The 21,463-nt window shown below is 29.6% G+C and overlaps 1 protein-coding gene across 1 annotated transcript in view; it reads left to right on the forward strand.

The window, feature by feature from the left end:
* Positions 1–21,463, forward strand: part of LOC111033439 (tyrosine-protein kinase Dnt-like) — a 79,577-nt gene that overhangs the window by 15,436 nt on the left and 42,678 nt on the right. The window contains exon 3 of the mRNA XM_022314170.1: positions 9,779–9,906. Within this exon, the coding sequence (XP_022169862.1) occupies positions 9,779–9,906 (128 nt within the window). The remainder of the gene's footprint in view (positions 1–9,778; positions 9,907–21,463) is intronic.

Here is a 21,463-nt window from a genome sequence, read left to right on the forward strand (position 1 = left end):
TTGTTGTTTTAATTACTACAAAAAAAAACACAAAATGTCGAGAACTGTGATGTTGTGTTGGTTTTTTTTCGCGGATTTTTTAAAATGTCAACTTTTAGAAGGTCAACATTTTGAAAATCGGTTCTTCTACACATCCCTAGTATTCCCTACGCGGGACACCATGCCGTAGTTAAACCGGTTTCAATGGTAGCTTGTCGTGTGTTGAAGCGCAGAATCGACAAGTTCTTTCGCTGGACTGAGCATAGGTAGTGTTATTATTTCTTCTTTCGGTAGCATTTGACGTTCGAGGCGTTTTATCCTATATCTTCGATGTAACCATATTTCTGTAGGATACACCGGAGGAATTCGATTGATTTTACTATTTCCATAACGTAATTTTATTTTTCTCAGTATATTATAGTTATCCTTAAAATATGAGATTCGATATAATGCAATCTTTGATCATACTCAAGTTCTAGTTTTTCCCGACTTTGTTGTTGGGCGAAAATGCTAAGGCTGTAATTTTTTAGTTGACATTTTAATTATTTTGATACTTTGTGCCTGATTCTAATTCCTGAATTTTTTCATTAATCGATTTCTTGAAAAGATAAAAACTAACCGTATGTTCAAAAAAGGGAAAATAATATTTGATTAATGTTTCTGCATTGATTTTTGAATAAGTATTTTCTCCAAAAATTATTTTATTTTCACAATGTTCAATTCAATTTGTATGCATTTTTGTCACGCAAGTCATCAGTAGAAATACTAAGGAAATTACAATTTATTCTTGAACTCATTCAATTTATCCATATTCAATATCCATACACAATGTAAAACAAAATACCTATACAATATTTATAATTTTTGTACTCGCAATTTTGGATTGTAGTAAATAGTTTAATAGCATCATATTTCCTATCAATATTACGATTAATAGAATAGACATGAATATATTCACCTTCGAATAGGTTGTCAAAAAGTTAAAATGTATTACTTTTATTATAATTATTATTACTATTTTCCTTATATTATTAAAATTCCTTGTTATGTTATCTTATAAGTATATTTTATATTGGACACAATATGTCAGTAAATTGAATAAAAATAAAATTAATTAAAACTTCGTATTCATAATCAACGGTGATACTTTTGCGCTCTTATAAATTCGATTAGACGTCTTTGGATTACAAAAAGTATATTTATAGTTAATAATTATGAACTTAGAATAGACTTAATATTCATTAGAATCATTTCTTGATTAATTTTATATAAGTAAAATATACACACACATATAGTTGGTTTATACACCTCGGGTGACCGGGTGATGGGTCAATTGAAAACTAATCTAAAATAGTTGTATACATTTATTGTTGATAAAATTGTTTTTCCCATCCCTCATTAATTGGGTTCGTGGTGCCAAAATACGACGTAGGTGCCTGGTACTAACTACCTAATTTTTTTATTGAACTTAAGCCCGGCGTCATTAGCTGTTGTAGGGGTTATGAACTGTGTTAGGGGTAAGGTTGGTACGATAGGTTTTGGAACTGTAGAGGTTAGGGAACACGTGTGTGTTTGTTTTACCAGAATTTCTAGTGGGCACCCGTAGGTTTCTGGCATGCCCGGGTGGGGGATGGCGGCCACTATCTCCAGGCACCGTGAATGCCCGGAGAGAAGTGCCGCCCGTGACCGATGTTCGAACCGGCGACGGTGCGCGTTGCAACCGACGCGTTATCCACTAGGCCACTTCGTCCCCCTACCTAATTTAGTTCACGTTATAAATGTTCCTAATTACATCGTAATGTCAATACTAATGTTTTTATATCAGATACCTATACAATATATAAATTATAACACGTAGGTATTTATCGTTCTACGTTGCTATACTAACTACATTAACTAAGTTAATTGTCTGTTTAATTTAGCTGGCACGTACAATTAACTTATTTATTCAGATTGAATCGTTCTATAACGTTTTGTTTTTAAATGATAATTTTTCTAAAAGTTGATACTTTCTAAGATACATTTTGTTTAAATCATGGTTTTTATAATAATTTTCGACCATCTAAAAGTTGTATAGATATTCCTCTTATTTTTTCATTTTTTTACTCCTATTTTATTGAAAAGTACTTGGAATTTTTTACTCTTGACCTCCTAAAGAACCAACTAAATTCAATTTGCTACCAGAAATCCTTCTCAAAGTTGAACATAGAAGCTATGTTCTTAAAGATGACGTCAGACAAACACAAACACACATATCATTGTAAAACCAATACATTCATTGGAGCCGAGTGCTTGGAATCTAAAAGAAATAGTACTAACAGAATAAAACTGATTTAATCATATATAATCTATCCAGAAAACAAGTAATAAACCTGTAGAATACATTTTATGTGTTGTTGGTATCATATTGAAACCAATGCATAAATGATTTCTTTATGCATAAATAATTAATGCAATTATTATGTTAAACCAAAAATAATACATATCAATCATAAAATGCTTTAAAAATAGACAAACGTATTTTTCGTGAAAATTTGGCAGATGTATAAAAATGCGACGCTTTCAGCAATATACTGCTGTATTTATTTTATTTTATTTTAATTTTAAAAATATAGGACTAAAAGCAATTTGTTTTATAATTTGAATGCGATAAGAATATTTTTTAATCTGTAAAAACAACATAATTAAGTTTAAAAAGATAATGAAATAATTACTGGTGAATAAAAAGTCACTTAAAAAAAATAGTCTGCGTCAGTGGATGGTATTATGATCCTTAAACATAATATGTATAACCTCAAGTTTAGGTGTCCTCAAGACTACAGAGTCTGACACGTTTTCATTTACCTATTTTTATTGAAGATGGATATTATTCTAATGTGTTATGTTGAATTATTATTGTAAATTTGAAAGATAATTTTGTAAATTTGTTCATTAATATATTATGAAGCAATTTATGAATTATGTACCTACTCACTGAAGGAAATAATATTAAAATTTTTTCATATCATTGATAATTTAAAAAATGTCTTTACTAGGTTAATAATGAATGATTATTTTTGATATTTAAAACGTACCTTTATCAATATTATTATATTTTTATAATAACTTTTAAAGTGAGATATGGTCGTATGATTAACACAGAACTAACATTATTAATACATCTCTAGTAGATTAGTTTATCGTCCACGTATAGCCCGAGACTGTATTATATCACTTTTATATGGCTTAAAATTATGATTTAAAATATTATTAGCATTATATATAGGTAGTATTGAATAGGTATTATATTTTCCCAATGTTTATATTATTATATACTACTCGCCGCTAATAAAAAAAACAGTCGCTCGGGGCGGTCGTGAGTTTTCAAAAAGGTTTGCTGTGTAATTTCCTCCCTCTTCTGTAAGCCCTCGACCCAAAGTAAAAAAAAAAAAAATGAATTTTCCATGAAAAAATATGAACGGAAGAGGAAATTACCAATAAAGTTTAATGTAGGTAAGGAAAATACACAGAACCTATACATACGTACACTGTACACACAAACATAAAATATATCTAATACATATATATTTTTTTACATATCAAACCGAGACTCTGACTTTTGTTTGAAAATAATAAAAAAAATCATTCGTATGTTATAATATATATTGTGGAAGTTTCAAGTGGCTTCCGTTTGTTGAGTTCTATAAATTTTATATGGATTTTCCGCTTGTGCAGTTGTACTTTCCGTATACTTTTGTCGGCCATTCGTATTTTTATTCTTCAAATTCAACTATAATAATTCAAGTCTTTACATCAATTTGTTGTGTTCTAACATGGTATAATAAGTTTGTAAACTCAATCTAATTCGATTTATACTACAAATTGTACTTTTATTGCCTTTTTGGCATATGAAAAACTTTTCATAGATTTAGAACTATGTATATAATTACGCGATATTTTACGATACGTAAATACGTTTATTTTAAATAAAATACCTAATCATGTTCAATGATTTTTCAACAAAAATGAATTTATCCAAACAATGTATTTATTGCTTATGAATGACGAATGTAACGTAACGTACTAAAATACTCTCACTGTAATTGTAACGCGATGGTATAAATATCCAAAACGGATGCAATTAAAATTTGTTTTGAACATACCGCTGACATTAATATTTTTATCTCATTACCATATTAAATATGAATCTTTAATACTGTTATCTTATCACCTAGCATAATTAATTAGTTATATATTTACTTTTTATCAATGGTTGAATCATGTAATAAAAATATTTACTTAGAATATTATTATTGGAAAAATGATACAATATTTGTATGGCATTTAATCTTGTTAAAAACATAATAATTAGATGCTGAAAAGAAGCTAAGATCTAATACATTCTCGATATAATATAGTATGACGTGCATTATGCAAGCTATATATTTTTTTTTATTGATACAAGACCTTCAGCCACATGGGTCATTGGGCTCACAAAATATAATGCAAGTTATAATTGTTATTTAATTTAACCTAGTATAATGTTTTTACAATCAACCGATTTATATAAAATAATTTATTTCAAAAAATATTTGTCATCGTAGAAACCTTTAATTAAAATGTGTAAAATTCAGAATTACCTACTTATACAAAACAATAATTAAAGTACTTCTTATACATTTTTATTTATATGAAATTTTATTATTCAGTTAACGAACTTGATCTATCAATACTTACAAAATATATATGTTCTTAGTTATGATGATTTAAAGTATAAATGTGATATATTTTGAAAAAAATATTAATAGTATTTGTAAAACGTATAATAAAATAATATGCAGATTATAATCTTGACATTTGAACACTATACAAATATTAATTGAAGCTTTATGAAAATTATTACGTTCGTTACTGATAATATTGAAACCTCCCCTTTAGTTTTTTATGGCTCAATACAAATTCGTTTCATAATGTTGCTAAGCCATGTATGTATAAGTTATTTTGCATATTTAATGCATTTTGACGCATATTAATGTATGGTGTATTATATTTTTATGGGGTTCAAGCGCGTGTATGAGCATAAAAAATACCACCCTTGGCTTTATGAAATTCTTCTTTGGTTTTTAATATTTTTCTATACATAAACAACTGAAAACTAGAGAAAAATATTTTTGTATGGTGTTACAATATGTTCTATTCTCTTCTCTATGATGAATTTATTTATTATTCTCTAAACATATAAAAGATAATTTATTATGATTGTCTGACACATATTTAAATCACCTCTATTCATATTTAAATGTATTTATTTTTTTGTTTATTTATTAATTTGTTAACTAAAATTTACCTTTCATCCGTGTAACCGTATAAACTTTTTTGACAAAAGTGTGTGGACAATTTAACAATATGATTTTGATCATTATTTATTGCAATGAATAATATTTGTTGGTAATTATCTAATTATAATATTAGTTGTTAATAGAATTAACAGTTAACGCAGTTTGTTGTACAACCTTATAATTTTTCTCATCTTCGTGCAGAGATAGACCAAATTAAATTCTGAGTTTTTGACCCTACAATTCAATTTTGCTGACGTAAGTCTGATGCCTCTCTCGTGTGTTTGTGCAGTGTCCAAGGGGTGTATAGGATAAAAGAAACAGCATGACGTCCTGCAGGACAGTTTTAATGTGCTCTCGATCATCCCTCCTAAGTGAAATATCGTCCTAGTATTGTTGCTGTTGTCACCAGAGGGTGGCAATTTTTTATGATTATCGTTTAACTACTGGTGCTTGTGTGTAATTTATGTATCGATTCTTACAGTTACCCCCCTTTAAAACAAAAATAAAAACACGGGTGTTGGGTGTATGGCTTGTGGTGTTATATTTTTATTATTATTTCTTGTTTAAAATGTTGTTATAACACTCGGATGCATATCAAATGTCAGAGAAGTCATTTTGACATCATCATTAATAATTATCAACTTTATAATAGGAAACGAAAGTGTCTTATTGGAAACGTATAATATCATTAATATTTAAATAACAACTGCGTAATGAGTAGTAATCATCAAATTATTTACGTCGCATACAATTATGGGCTTATGTTAACACACACATAATTTATTATACATCTAAGTTGTGATAACACCTAATTTAAACGTTTATAAAATAAATACTATAACATATAACGAATAAAATCTCTGTATGGTAAAATACAATTCTCTATGAATGTAATAAATACAACTGTAATTTATAACTATTTGAATAAAATGGTATTTTTTTTATTGGTATTGGTAATAATTCTGATGACCCGTGGTTGCCCACCATTATTAATCGATTTTATTTTAAGTGCTAATTAAAAAATGCATTTATCTAGTATCTATGTACGTAATAATTATAGCATGTAAGTGTTATGCTTGTTTCGTTGATCTATTGCCTGAAAATTAAACTTGTCAGCACATTGCCAAATGTAATTGATTTACAGAATTATTATAGAGAATAATAATGTCGAAAACAATAGAAGGATATTAAATGATCATAATTTTTAAAACAAATGACGTGGTCACGGATACCCAATATATATAGGTAATTATTTTTTCCTCTTTTTCCCTTTATGATTGTTATTTCGAATGTGTATTGGCAATATTAAAACCTCGGCGAGATAGTGATGGCGGGGTGTGCAATGTGCATAGTGGAACAGCCGGCGGTGCAATTAGAAACAGGGGTTCGCAAAGGGCCATTAAAAGCACGACGGAAACGTCAGTACGAGAAAAAATCGCCCCATCACCACCAACCCAGTCCAACCCTGGAAATATCATTAATTTGGTAAACCACTGTAATTGTAAATTGCCCCTAGGAATATAAATCTCGAAATCACTGGAATACAATGTATGCCGGGGACAGTCTCTTTGTTCAACTTTTTAATTTATTTTTAATTTTAAATTTTAATAACGCCTTTTTTATTGCCGAAAATCCTCGCTGTACACAATTCCTTTGCTGCTCGTATAATAATAATCACTGCTAAAAAATATCTATCTTGATTTTTTTTCTCTTCCAAGTATTATTACAAAGCGTTTCCTTCACAAACGAGCAGTTTCACTTTTCTACACGTTACCATCATGATGGATTGAGCAATCTCCTATAAACGTCTTAATAATAATAGCCATACTCCCTTTGCTCGTTAATAATGTTTACCCCCCACTTTCAACCCTACCTTTATTTATTTATTTTTTACTTCAGACAGAGTTCATTTATAACAATTTACACAGCTATTAACGTTTAAAGTTTCGACAACTATGTATAATTTCTGTCACATAATTGTATTTTGTTCAATTTTTTTTATTATTTTTTTTTTTGTAACATCAATTATTTGTACTATTATATAATATTACATACGTACTGTGTGTATACATTTTTTCTGTTTTTTTTCAATAGCCATATTGATTATAAAAAAATTTCAGCTGAATACAAATGAATTAAAATACGACTGGACTGACTATGCAGATTTTTTTTTAAACAGATTACGTGACAGAGACTAATGACATGCATACGATCGATTTGGCCTTCAGGGGTAAGGGAAACAGCGCACCACCTGAGTTTTATTTCCATTAATTTCAATTAAGTTTGAAAGTAAAGGCTTAATTAAGATAAAATAATGATTGGAAGTACAAGCATAATGAATAATGATATATCGCTCTGACTTGTTTAAAACCATTTGAAGTAATTTATACATATGTATTTTCTACATCTAGGTATGGGGAAATCAGTATTTTCATGAACTGGATTACCAGGTTGAGAAATTTCATAAAACAAATAATCTATTTGTATGGGAATAATATTCAGTTCACGAAGTATAATAAATATTTGTTGATTATTGTATTTATAATAATCAACAAATATAACAACCACGCATTATATTGTATAATACGTGAACAGTTAATTATGGTAATTCGATACGTATTTTTTTGATTAAAAGTGTGCACATAAATAATTAAATTGATTATTGTATGAACTATTAATTTGGCAACTGAGCATTATGCGGTGTTGTTTATCTCCAAAAAATATACTACTCCATCATTAGTTTTGACTAAATTCATAAAAAAGTGGGTCATGTTGTTGAGTGGAAAGGTTTTCAAAACCTACACGAGCAAGGATTTTTTTGTTTTGTTTAAAATCCTATTCAAACAAGTTGACAAGGATACACGTGTACTACACAATAAATAATAATACATATTATGTAGTATTCGTTGTACGCTGTATAACGCATCGACACGTACAAATAAGCACAATAAAAATAATTGGGACTTTATTATTATTATACTATCAAATTAATATGTAGGCAAGTAAAAACTATAATATCTGGTATATATATTTTTACTCTTTACAGTATATTATGTGTAACACGGAAATGCGAAATGTACACATTACTAGGTATTGATGATTTGTAGATTCATATTACAAAAAACCATTCATGCTATGAATTCAGAATTATATATTAATTACAAAAAGTACACAACATATTAGCTTAGTTTACGAATTAAATGCACCTATACCTATTGCGTGTTCTCATTAAATTTCTCAACCATGACACCCAGTTCATGAATAAAGATCGATTTCCCTGAGTGGACACGAAATATTAAATAACATACGTATTAAACTGATACAAATACAGTCCAATCGATCATAAATGATAAATGTGATTAAAATATAGAACATGATGAATAATTATATATTTTTTTATTAGTTAACATAAAATCAAACAAAGCTAAAATTAAAAGTATGATATTTTATTTATTTATCCTTATTTTGAAATAAAACAAAACGATTTTTGAACGACATTTGTAGAGAATAACTGTTCTTAGCACCTTTCCGTTAGAATAATTGATGATATTATCTATATATTTGAAGAATATTGTTCAAAATAAAAATCATTTGAAGTACATCGACCTTAAATAAATAATGTAACCCAATATTTCTGTTATTTTATTTATTATTAATATGTGAATTTGAGAATTCGCAATGTTGATCTCTCCGAAACCGAAGTACTATCAGTCTTCAGTTTAAAGGCGGCCATACGGAACTTATAGAGCAATTTAACTCTCTCTATCTCTCTCTGAAAAGAGGTAACATTTATTATCTAAAACCAATAGCTGTTCTCGATATGTTTTGATATAAAATTACGATTTCTGATTTAACCACTGTTATTAAATTGCGTTTTTATCATTTTGTATTATTTTTTTATTGTCTGGTTTGTATTTATGAGTGTTGCACTTTAGTGTGTAAAATAGAAACTATATTATTAATTCTAAATCGTGGTTTTTATTTAAATTGAAAATAATTACATTTTATTAGTAATATATATTATTTAGTTACGAGGGAAAAATAGTTACACGCCATATATTTTAATATTTATTTGGTGAACAGCTAAACGATTTGTCTTAGGTTGTCACTGTCGCAATACTGACGTATATAATGTATAGTTAATCATATTACACTTCATGAAAAAAATAAAAATAAACAGAGGCATACAATGTAATGTCAGTTTATTAAAATAATACAATGAATATTATTATTTTATTATTAAACAATGATAATCATTATTAACCTTAAAAACGCAATTATCACTTGTTAATTAACTATATATTTATAACATACCTACTTAATACTGATAATTTATAAAGTAAAATTAACTATAAATAAATAAACAAAAAAAAAAAACTTGAAATATATGTATGTTTAAATCTAAAAATGTTTCATAAATATTTTTTATAAGAGATAAAAAAGTGAATGGATAAATTTAATTACTATTTTTTTTTACCTAGGTCTATCGTCCGAACTCTACTATGTTCGTGATGGGGTTGTTAATACATATGCGATGAATTTCGAAGTGCCAGTTCCTGCGAATATTGGTGAACTTGAGTTTTGCTGGCAATCGCTGACTCGACATTCGGTAAGTAAAATTATTTTTGATCTTTATGAACACTACTGAGTGTTCTATTTTACGTGTAAAGATTACTATTTTTGGGTTTCGCTTAGGACATTATAATTCAGTTTTTTTATATGCTTTTGAGGTGCAAGAAAAAGTTTTACAGACAATAAGTCTCAGATATTATTATGTTACGGACGGTTGACGGTTTAATTAGACGTGACATTAAACCGACTATATGAAGGGTTAGTATTATTTTGACTTGGAAATCACGTAGTGCGTTCAACAAGCGAAACCCAAAAACTTTTGCCAAAGGGGAACCGTTACGTGATTCATACACTTAAGCACCCATTGAACGTGAACTGTCAAATTATGGACAACAATTTAAATTTTGGAATTTCGTATTACATGAATGGAATGCACACAGTACCTGATATATTATATTTAAATAAAAAATATAATACTATATGCTGTCGTGTAAAAATATATATTATTTTAAATTCACAAAAATGTGTTCTACTTATAAACTAATATTATCATATATAATCATTCATATTAATATTAACGTAATATAATATAATACATAAATGGCTATGTACGGAGTAGCCGACTAAACGACACTAAATATTAAAAGTGGCAATAATGTAACATAGCGGAGCTTTACTGCCGACACAATAGAGTAGAAAAGTCAATGTAGTTAAAATAAGTATTTAAACATGCATTGTTTTTGTTTTCTATAATCTTAGAATATTCTATTACTTTTTTTTTATTCTGGAATAAATAGCATATTTCTTAGGTTCTTAGGTTTTTTAGGTTTCTTAGGTTATTTCTTAAATATTATTCTTGAGTATTCTTCAAATTTGCAAATATCAGCATTTGATTATACACATATTGGATTAGCACTAAGCCTGGTTGGCGAGTCATTTATGCATGTATAAATAAACATATATATTTTTTGTAGAATTAGATATATTTTGTCTTGACATTTTATACGTACGTTTTTCTAGCTCCCTCATCATAAGAATTTTTCGTTATTATTATTTAGTATGGAGTTTGTATGAATTTGCATGACCACTTGCTAAATTGTTATGGAGTCCTTTCTGAAAACGAAGTATGTTTTTTCAAACATTTGGCATTTCCCCAGTCTTAATAAAAATTACTTATCGAACTTTTTTTTTTGAAATATCTAGTTTCTTTAAAATCTGAATTTCCAATGTCTAGGGACTACATGAATAAAATTGTTCATATTATGCACTTTTGATATTTTTAAATTGTGTATAACATTTTCGATTACGTCTCAAGTACAGATGTTGCATTGATTTACATAATTATTTTGGTTTTGGTATTTTTATTATTTTATTATTATTGCTGTACATTTATTTGTGACCTAAAGTACGCCGTATAAAGTTGTTTTAATATTTTCAATTATTTATTACACTCTATACTATAAATTCTAAATCTTATGATATATACTTGCATTATAAAGATTTATTATTTGTTACACACATTTCTATACCCTATCTGCATTATTTTATTGATAATGTTTTAGTTTTGAGTTTATATATTTACATGGACTATTGCTTTTAAGTGAATACTAATCGATTTTTCTTGACATTTTTCATTCAAACTATCGATAAAACTTTTTTTCATTAATATCTAAATGACATCTCAGACGATTTATTTACTTATTTTTTTTTTTAACAATACATTGTGATCGCTATTAGCTCTTTTGGAGTTCCATAAGTACTTTTTTTCTTGTCATGAAGTTTCCGGGTCCCCTAGATATTGAAGTCCTGACCAAATCGAGAGTTTCAAGTCATCGCGATAAACGAATATGAAGATTTATTACATATACAGATATTTATAACAAGTAGGGTCCTACTGCGGTCCGGATGTCGGCTGTACGGGGAGATGGTGCAAGAGAGAAGTTACACATTATCCCGGACAAGGCTTACTGGCGCCGGCAAACCAGACACCCCTCGTCCTTATGACGACGAACATCATTGATTTTATGTACTTCGAGGGAAAGCATGCCGCATTATCATATTTTAGAAGTTATACCATTGCGTAAATGGGAAATCGTAAAAAGTTGATGAGGCAAACTGGATAGAATAAGAGAATTCGTGTGGAACTAGTTGGGTTACGATAATATTTTTTTTTTTTAATTTTACGTTGTTGGTTATAAATAAAATGTATTTATCATATCTGATTTAAACACGATGGACTCATTCTATGTGTGTATATAGTAATTCAAAAATGCACACTTCAAAACTTGTGGAAATCGCTTAAAAACATTTGATGTGATCTCTCTATATAGATACTTTTGTCACGATAGGAATTTCTGATTTGTATTAGTTATAATTTTTATATAATTTTAATACATTAAGAATGTATTTAAAATTTGTAACATATAGGTATTGTGTGATTTCATATTAACTATTAACAACAGTTAATGAAAACTTTGTATTTTGAATTATAATATGTTTATAATGTATCATAATTTATTTCCTTATTGATAAAAACTAGTAGGTACCTATTTTATATTAATTTATATAGGTATAAGACTTATTAGTAGAGCTTCTAATTTTGTTTTAATTAAATAATGACACGTATATAAAATTCGATTTTAATAGTATACATTATATATACAAAATATGTATGTACCTATCCTATGTATACTTTATAAAAATATACTACGTTATTTATATTAACAACATTTTATACTATTTGTTTTACTATATAAATATAAATAAATCAAATATGTAGGTGCCTATAAAATATTATCTGCAATTTTTCTGTTTCATAAATTCAAATGATTATTGATATAAACTAAAATTCAATCTAACTGATATAAAAATATGCAAGAAACATCGTAGTGTTAGATTTATTTTAATAACTATAGTTTTTACATCATCAGCGTTCGCGTGCAGTCGTTTAATATTTATGATTAGTAATTAGTACAGTTTGTACCATGCATAATATAGGTATGCCTATTAAGTTGATGATCGCAGGGCGTGTAAGTACCTTCTCAGTTTTTCCTGAAAATAGTTTATTGCAGTTTGTTATTTTATTTTTTATCGGCGTCTCGTATTGTGGAAGAATATACTGCAAACAATTATCACGTCTTGCATTTCGCTTGAAATGTATTTGGGTCTTTTATAGCTTGCCATAAACGATTTCATCAAATGAATCCCATACGTCAATGCACTCAAGCAGTATGAAAGAAAATTGCACGATTCCTTTCAATAACGACGACGTCGTCGTCCTTTAGCGCCTTTGGAATTCTCGTCTGGGTAAACTATCGACTGGTATTTTATTAAGACTGACGGCGGCGCGGCAGTGACGGCCAATTTTCGCCTGTCCTTCTCGGTGAAGATATATACAAGTTCAAAATTGAAAAATATCAGCTCCGGCATTCCGGTTACGGACCATGCCGCGGAATGGTAGAAGGGGAGGGGTGACGATATCCGGAGAAATTTTCGGAATACCTTCGTAGCCGTTTATGTGGATAAAAATGCCATCGCCAGTCGTTTATTCGAAATAAAAAAAACAACAAACCCGAAGGGACACGTCCAAAACGCTAGTGTAGCTGGCCGACGGCGTCGGATAACTTGACACTATAGCCGGCCACAAGCACACTAGTGAAATCTAATACGATGCTTGTGTGAACGGATTTTAATTAATTCTCGTTAAAAAGGATCCTCCCTCCCCGGCGTGGTGGGTCGCGGCAGTGGCGTTGTTACGTTTATATAAAAGCGGATTAAATTCCCCGACACCTAGGGACAGACCGGCGCCTTTCACTCGCACGCCGCCGCCGATATTAATTTGCCCGCTCTAACACTCTTATACAACTCACCATAGAGAATAGGAAAAGGAGGACAAAAAAAAGTAATACCCTTGCCACCGACATAAAAAAAAAAAAATAAAAAACGAATAAATAAAACGCCAAGGCAGCCGTAACTGTTTTCGTTTATACTTAGTGAGAGACAAAATAATTTAATTGTATTGTGTTGGTCCCCTGGACCGAATAAATCGACGGATAACTCAGTAGGTAATGAATGTTTTTGAATTATTATTTGTTGTCAGTGTAAATTAGTGGGTTGTATCGGAATAGGAACTCGTTTTTTTCTCCATAGTCTATATCATATATACTTTAATAGCAAACTATTTACCATTGTGAAAAACAGATACTTCGAACGGAATGCAAACGAGTTGGATTAAATGTATTATTCAAATTAATCGAAAACGCACTGCATTGCTACAAATAATATATATTTGCCGAACAGGGGTTCGATCGAAAGTATTTTATTTTATATTATGTATAGACTGTTCAGATATTGTATTTATTCAAACGAGACGTTTTTATAAGCAATGATTTAACTATATTAATATATAATACATATTCTTGTTTTTAATTAAAAAAATCCTATCAATAGCTTATCGCCATCAGTGAATTTTTATCAAATATTAAAAAGATACAATTAAAAAAAATTAAGATTAATTGTTTGTTGGTTTTTAAATTTGTTCTGTAATATTAGGCATTAATAATACATTTAGGAAGCCGTCACCATTTCTATAGATTGGCACGTATTGAGTATAGGTATTCGTCGTGGAAACAAAAGTTGTACACCATGGTGGTTAATGACCATATCAGTGCATAAAAAAATAACAGTTAGGTTTTCGAAACTTTTGAAACAAAGGTTACAATAATAGGTATAGAATCCTATTAGTATTTCCTCGCTCGCTGCAACGAATTTCCTTCACGTAAATAATAATTGAAGATAACATTTTGCTAGACCGGGGGCTTATTATTAAGATGACCTATTAATTGGACGTTGTTGAAAACTGGAATGAGGTTGAGGAGTTACGCAGATATAGTACCGGTGGCGATAACGGCGGACCGATTAACCATTACAACGGGATAATGACTAAACGGGGATTCCTGAACATCGGAAGTAAAGACGCGCATTTACCGAAAACATCACATGCCTACGTGATCCACTGTCGACGTCGGTATTTAGTACATACTCATTATTATCTTTAAGGGGATTTACTAGGTAGTTACCCACTAAATTATTTAGTTGTCTCCGTCCTTGAAACACTGTCCTATCTACCTATTTATTGTCTTCGTCTGTACAGACCGACGTAGTGAAGCAATTGCGAAATTGTAGAAACACGGATTTGAATTCAACACATGTGCTGAATCACTACGCTATTTTTTCACTTTGATTTAATTATATATTTAAAATAATAAGTAATCTTTTTAAAAATGTACAAATGTTTGTAAATTAGGGTGTGAAAAACAAAAGTGGCATGACCGATCTCATACAGACCCAATGGCGGAACCTTTATCATATAATTCACTACATCTTTTTTTGTACCTACTGATGGAAACAAAATGGGTCGTTTTTTATTCTGTGTTTCACATGTTCAAAGACAGATACAATAAATATCGGTACCCAATCTCTGTAATACAATTATAAATTCCTAGTATCCTCGAATACATCGCAAGAGCACTTTACTTATACATACCGCCAATTGGACGTAATTTCAACCATTTTATTTGGTTTTTTTTTACATAATATACTCCCTTTACATTTGTATTTTAGATTAAACAAATAAAATAAAAAAAAGATTAAGTGATAAACTGTGTATTGAAATAGGAAAAAAAAATATACGATAGTATTATTAGTTATGTAACATTGGGTGTTTTCATTTTTAAACTTAGTAAGTGCAGCATCTACTGCTTTATTTAAATATTAGTTTTACTCGCAAAACGCTTTTTTTATTTTGAGATATTTTAGACGTATTGCTACTAACTCACCATAATTATTACTTCAATTTTATATTATAGTGTAACAATACTAACTTATTTTAATAAGATACTGTTAAATATTTCTGTTCGTGCGAGCATGGTCGATAACCAAAGAAGAAAAAGAACAAATAACAAGCCTTGAAAGATAAATACGTATTTAGTTATGAGAATTTATGGACCTCAAAAAGAAAACTGTCACCAAACAATATGAAATAAGAAGAGTAATATAGAATTACGACAGATACACAATAAGAGTCTGATATTGAAGCAATACTTTGATATAGAAGAATTACATAGACCGGTCACGCGTAAAGATCCAATAGCTTAATTAAAATCTTAATATGTGGAAACAATGGCAAAATACCACCGAACAGATCAAAATAAAGGTGAATATAGAAAAAGTCGAAAAGAATTTAATAGAAATTTAAATATATCGGAACAGGATGAAGAAACATTAGCACAGAATGGGGATGGATGAAATTCGATAATATTAAGCGTTTCGGTAATGTGCCTAGGTGGTCTAGCTATATTAAAACCGAAGACGAAAATGGTCGATGGATACCCTATTATTAACTCATTTCAATAAGAATATTAAATATTGTTAAATATTTCTGTTCGTATTTTTTTTTATAATACCACCACTGCTGATGATGATATAGTTGGAGGTAAAAAACAAGCCATACTGCCATACATATTATAATTATGATACCACATTATAGATTTGAACTCAAATCGTCGTGTCTGCATATTATACCTAGCTACATCAGCGCTTCCTCAAAATTGTAGGTTATATTCACTGTGCCTCGTTAAGTACGTCTGAAAACCAACAAAAACATAATAATATTAATAGGTACGAACCCACACCCTACACATGCCCTACGCCCCTCGCCTTCTCTGCAACAAATGACGAACTTGTATCGTCGCGGTCGTCGCAGCCGCCGTCGTTGGTCGTATCAACAATTCCGGTTCAAAGCCCTCCGTGGTCGGTCCTGTCGCTAGCGCGTTCAATCCATTTACTTCCGGTGTACGCCGCCTGCCGATCCCCTAGCCCCGCCGTCGCGATGCCGACCGTTATTTCTGCCTCCCCCCCCCCCAGCCAGTGCGCGGCGAAAAGAATCTCCCTGGCCACGTTATCAGCGCTCCGCGGTAATAATATAATGCACGGCTGGCCGGTTCGGGCTCGCGTGTAATACACCGTGTAAAACCGTCGTCGTCGCCGTTAGTGGTCCATTTACGGATATTTATCGATCGCCATTATTCTATTCCGTTTTCGCTGTCGTCCGCTTGGTATTATATTATTATTATACATGTACATAGTAGGTATACCTACCTACACACAAAACGTATACACTGCAGGACGGTCCATTTAACAGTGTGCCACACTAATTTTCTCAGTCGATTTTTGTGATTTTGGAGAGAATAAAAGTTTTATTCTCATTTCTCCATGTAGGTAATATACTTAATAATGCCGTATAGTAATATTCAAATACTGTGTAGTACCTACCTTGGTATATAATGTTAGGTAGCTATGTTAAAAAATACCGCATTACAGAGCACGATTTGCGGTTGAAAATTTAAAAACCATAACAATTTGACTTTTTTGTTAAAATGTAATGTCTATGATGGTATGATATTATATAAAAACATTTTTGTTAACTGCAAAAATAGTGCCATACTCTTGGCCGTGGTGGTGGCTCCGTGGTCATAATACTATTATAATGGGTACGAGATATCTGAGCCCTGTCTACATACACACATATTATGTACCTACTCCTAGGAGGTTAACCTTAACCTAACCTATACATACCGAGCTGGTAGGTACGCGTAGTGCGTTGATAATGTCTGTACGTAGGTACGTTTTATTATCGTCAAACGATATTCACGCGTCGCTTTGTTCAACCTCATCGTTAATTATTTTACCGTTGTCGCGGTACGTCCACAATCACAGCCAAGTCCGGATAACGTTGTGACATTCGAATCACGCAATAGTGAAATAAAAGTTACGACCGTCAGAAGATTACATTTTCCGCTACGAGGTGTATGTGTGTGTGTGTGTGTTTCGGTGGCAACAATGTGGGAAAATCCTTTTGTTCGTGTCGGAAAATCCAGTATTCATACAATCTTCAGACCAATAAACTTGTCCTCACCGCACATTTCCGCGCGCTCGTTATTGATAATAATTTCTATTGCCCAGGAATTCAATTCAAAGTCATTTCAATTCAAAGCGAATCATTGTTATGTCCGCAAGGAGAGATATTGATCAACAGGATTTAAAAATAAAATAATTAATCTGTGTTCGGATATGCAGCTCATTGATTGATGGATAGTGCATTTTTATTTACGTCATTAAATTTGACGCGGTCAATATTTTTAACGCGCTTCTAGTCACGTGTGTATTTTGCTAATGCGTATTATATAGTTTAAACGTTCCGTTGGGTTATATCCAAATAAGAAACCACATTAATGTTAAAAAATATGAATGACAACGTGACATTTGGCTCTTAGTGAATTGTGTTTTTTATTTAGAAACGATAACTTCCAAGGTGGTCCCATACTCTGCAAAATAAGAACGCTATTATTTAATATTTTAAATTGTAAAAAGAGTAACTACGCTCTTTGCGAGGTGGGAAGAATAAACGTACGATTTTTTTTTGGTTGGTAGTGCATTTTTATGTAATATACAAATGTATAACTGATTCCGAGCTTAGGTTTAATTCTCGACTTTAGAGAAATACATTTTAAAACTATATATTTTTTGACAAATTGAAAACGCATTATTTTTATTGAAATTATAACAATGCTCATAATGTGAATTATAGAAGAAAAGTACCTTCGTGGACTTACATGTTTATTTGTGTGCGTTTTTGTTTTCGAATATGATAGTGAATCGGGCTTTAACAAATAAAAGAAAAAAATTACACTTCGTGAACCGATATTGCTTCAGTTTCATTTAAAAGTTATAAGTATAATTTTACTTTTATTATTTTGTGTTGAATATAATCAAATTTGTATTTATATTTGTATACGAATTCGTATACATTTATGTGCACACAACAAACATTTTATTCTTTAAACTAAATATTAAAATGGAACAATACGACGACTAATAAATAGACCACACTTTCATTGTTTTGTTTTGATTAGGATGAGAATTTTATTTCCCATCGTATATTTTATTTTAAGTAGTAATTTGATTAATGGAGTTTTTAAAAAAATTTTTATTGCTGTATTAATAAATATACTATTCAACCACTTAATTTTTTTTTATTTCACTTGATAATTATTCATAAAGTCCGTATTTTGTCTTATAAAAGTTTTGAACCGTTTACTTTTAACTGGTCTTAATAGTTATTATGCCACTTAAGCATGTGTAATTAATAATTACCGCTTATTAATGACACCCTATTCCGGAATAATGCATTCTGTTTATTGCATAATAAGAACTTTGAACGTCTTTAAACATTTTTTAAAACTTCCCCAAACCATATTTCTTTCAAAAATTGTTCTCAAAACATAATCATAAATCTTTAAAAACAAAACAAAAACGTTTTAATTTTTGTTGAACGAAAGATGATAATGATAGTACTATGTTTTTGACTATAATCTATATAATGTTACCGTCTTACAATATTATTAGTATTAACTTATGATACTTTAAATTTCAATAAAATAATTTTAAATCACGTTAGTTGGGACTGACCGTGTGTCTACGAATTATTCGATTTTAATTAACTGATTGTGCATAAAAATCAACCGTTTCAGATATTGTTGTACATGAAGCACTGAGGTTATTTACTGTTTATTACCTTCAAATATTTATTCAGAATTCCAATTACTATAAGATCTTGTATAATTAAATGCGATTACCATATGTATATACAATGTACATTATACGTGTACATTCTTACAATATTTTAAAGAGATATTATTTCATGTCTAAAGTCGTATTCAAATAGTTGTATTGTAACGTAAGAATGATGTTTTAAGAAAATTGAACAACAAAGGTTACGAATCCTTTCAAGTTTCAATAAAATACTTATTAGTAATCTGAGTGTTTTACTTAGTATGTACTACAATAAAACACATTTCAAAATGTGTTCACTGTAATGAAAATGCAAATAACATAAGATATATAATGTTTTAACGTTTGACGAATTAATTTTACCAAACACATGATAATTTAAGACTTAATGTTTACGCGATATATCACTCATCTTATTTTCTTATTACTTATCAAGAATGTTTTCATTATTCATATAATCGCTATAGTTACAAAATATTACTGCTGAACAAACACATAAGTAGAGTCAAAGTATAATATTAATTATTTTTATTTTTTAGTTATTAATTTACTCATTTTAATTAGTTTGTAATTCCTGGGAAATATATTTATAACAGTATATGTATACATAATATTGCACATGGATTGATGAGAATAAACCGAATAAAGCTTTTTAAAAATTAATATCTCAATAATTAATAAACAAATTAATATTTTTATTAAAATATAATTAATTTTTAATACACATAAATATGGTAGGTATGATATATTAAAATATTGTATAATGTGTGTGTAATTATCTAAATCAGTACATTATTGCATGTAACCTTGGTCTATATTTTTATTTTGTCGATTCTACATTTTTAATCGAGAATTTGGTACCTATCTGCTTTCTCTTTTGAAAGTAGAAGATTTTATTGGACTCTATTAGTGTTATATATAATATTATAATAAAAATATAAAATAATATGTTAACTTATATAACTGGGCAAAACAGTATGAGTTTGCTGACATGAGCCCGCAGGTGACACCAATAAGTATATTATTATTTTTAATAATTTGGCTGTGGTAAATATACCAATATAATACTAAAATGTACGTCTTTATTTAGAGTAAAATATTTTAATACACTTGTCCTACGTTAATTTTGAGAGCATTGTCGTAATCAGCTCGACTGAGAAAATAATATAAAAATACAGTATAAAATTAGATGGGCCGCCGGCGCGCAACTGGCGCTTTGATTATAGATTATCATTATGAGATTTATTTGGTAGCCGGCGGCCTATTTAGTTCGTGAATTGCTCTGTAAAAGTTATTTTTTTTTATTTCATTTATATTTAATACAATAAGATTATTTTTTTAAATTTATTTATACGATTTTATACATTTTAGGAGGAATTTTTACAGTTTTAAGAATAAAGGGCTAAATAATATATACTTGTGCTCCAATAAGGCAAATAGTGCGTAGGTACACCAAAAACAAAAACGTGATCGAATTGTTTTTCGGTAATAATTGTTGTTTTCTTCACTCAACCGTAACATTATTTGTACGTCATAAAATACTCGTAAAGTATATCCACATTATAAAAATATAAAAATAATTAAAAATACAGGAATAATATTGGACTGTGGGTGACCTAATAGTGGCGCTGGTAAGGAATAATCCAATTTAGTTTGTCACAAACCAAGATGACTCCACAATAGAATATAATTGTTAGGACTCCCTAGGGCTTATGTTAGTTAACGTGTTAACATGAGATCGATTAGCAAATCTCTAGTTATACCTATTACTTACTACCAATCATATTATAACAATATACATTTGCAATGAACAAATATCAAACAGAAACGATTATAGATTTCGTAAACAATTGTCAATTTATTAAAAAAGGATGTCTATGATGTCTAAAATAATGATAACATTTTCTAACTCTACTGTAGTTTAATATATGCAAACAATCAAGTGTATATTGAAAATAAAAAGT

The sequence above is a fragment of the Myzus persicae genome, unplaced genomic scaffold (assembly GCF_001856785.1).
Source record: "Myzus persicae strain clone G006 unplaced genomic scaffold, MPER_G0061.0, whole genome shotgun sequence".
Classification (NCBI taxonomy): domain Eukaryota; kingdom Metazoa; phylum Arthropoda; class Insecta; order Hemiptera; family Aphididae; genus Myzus; species Myzus persicae.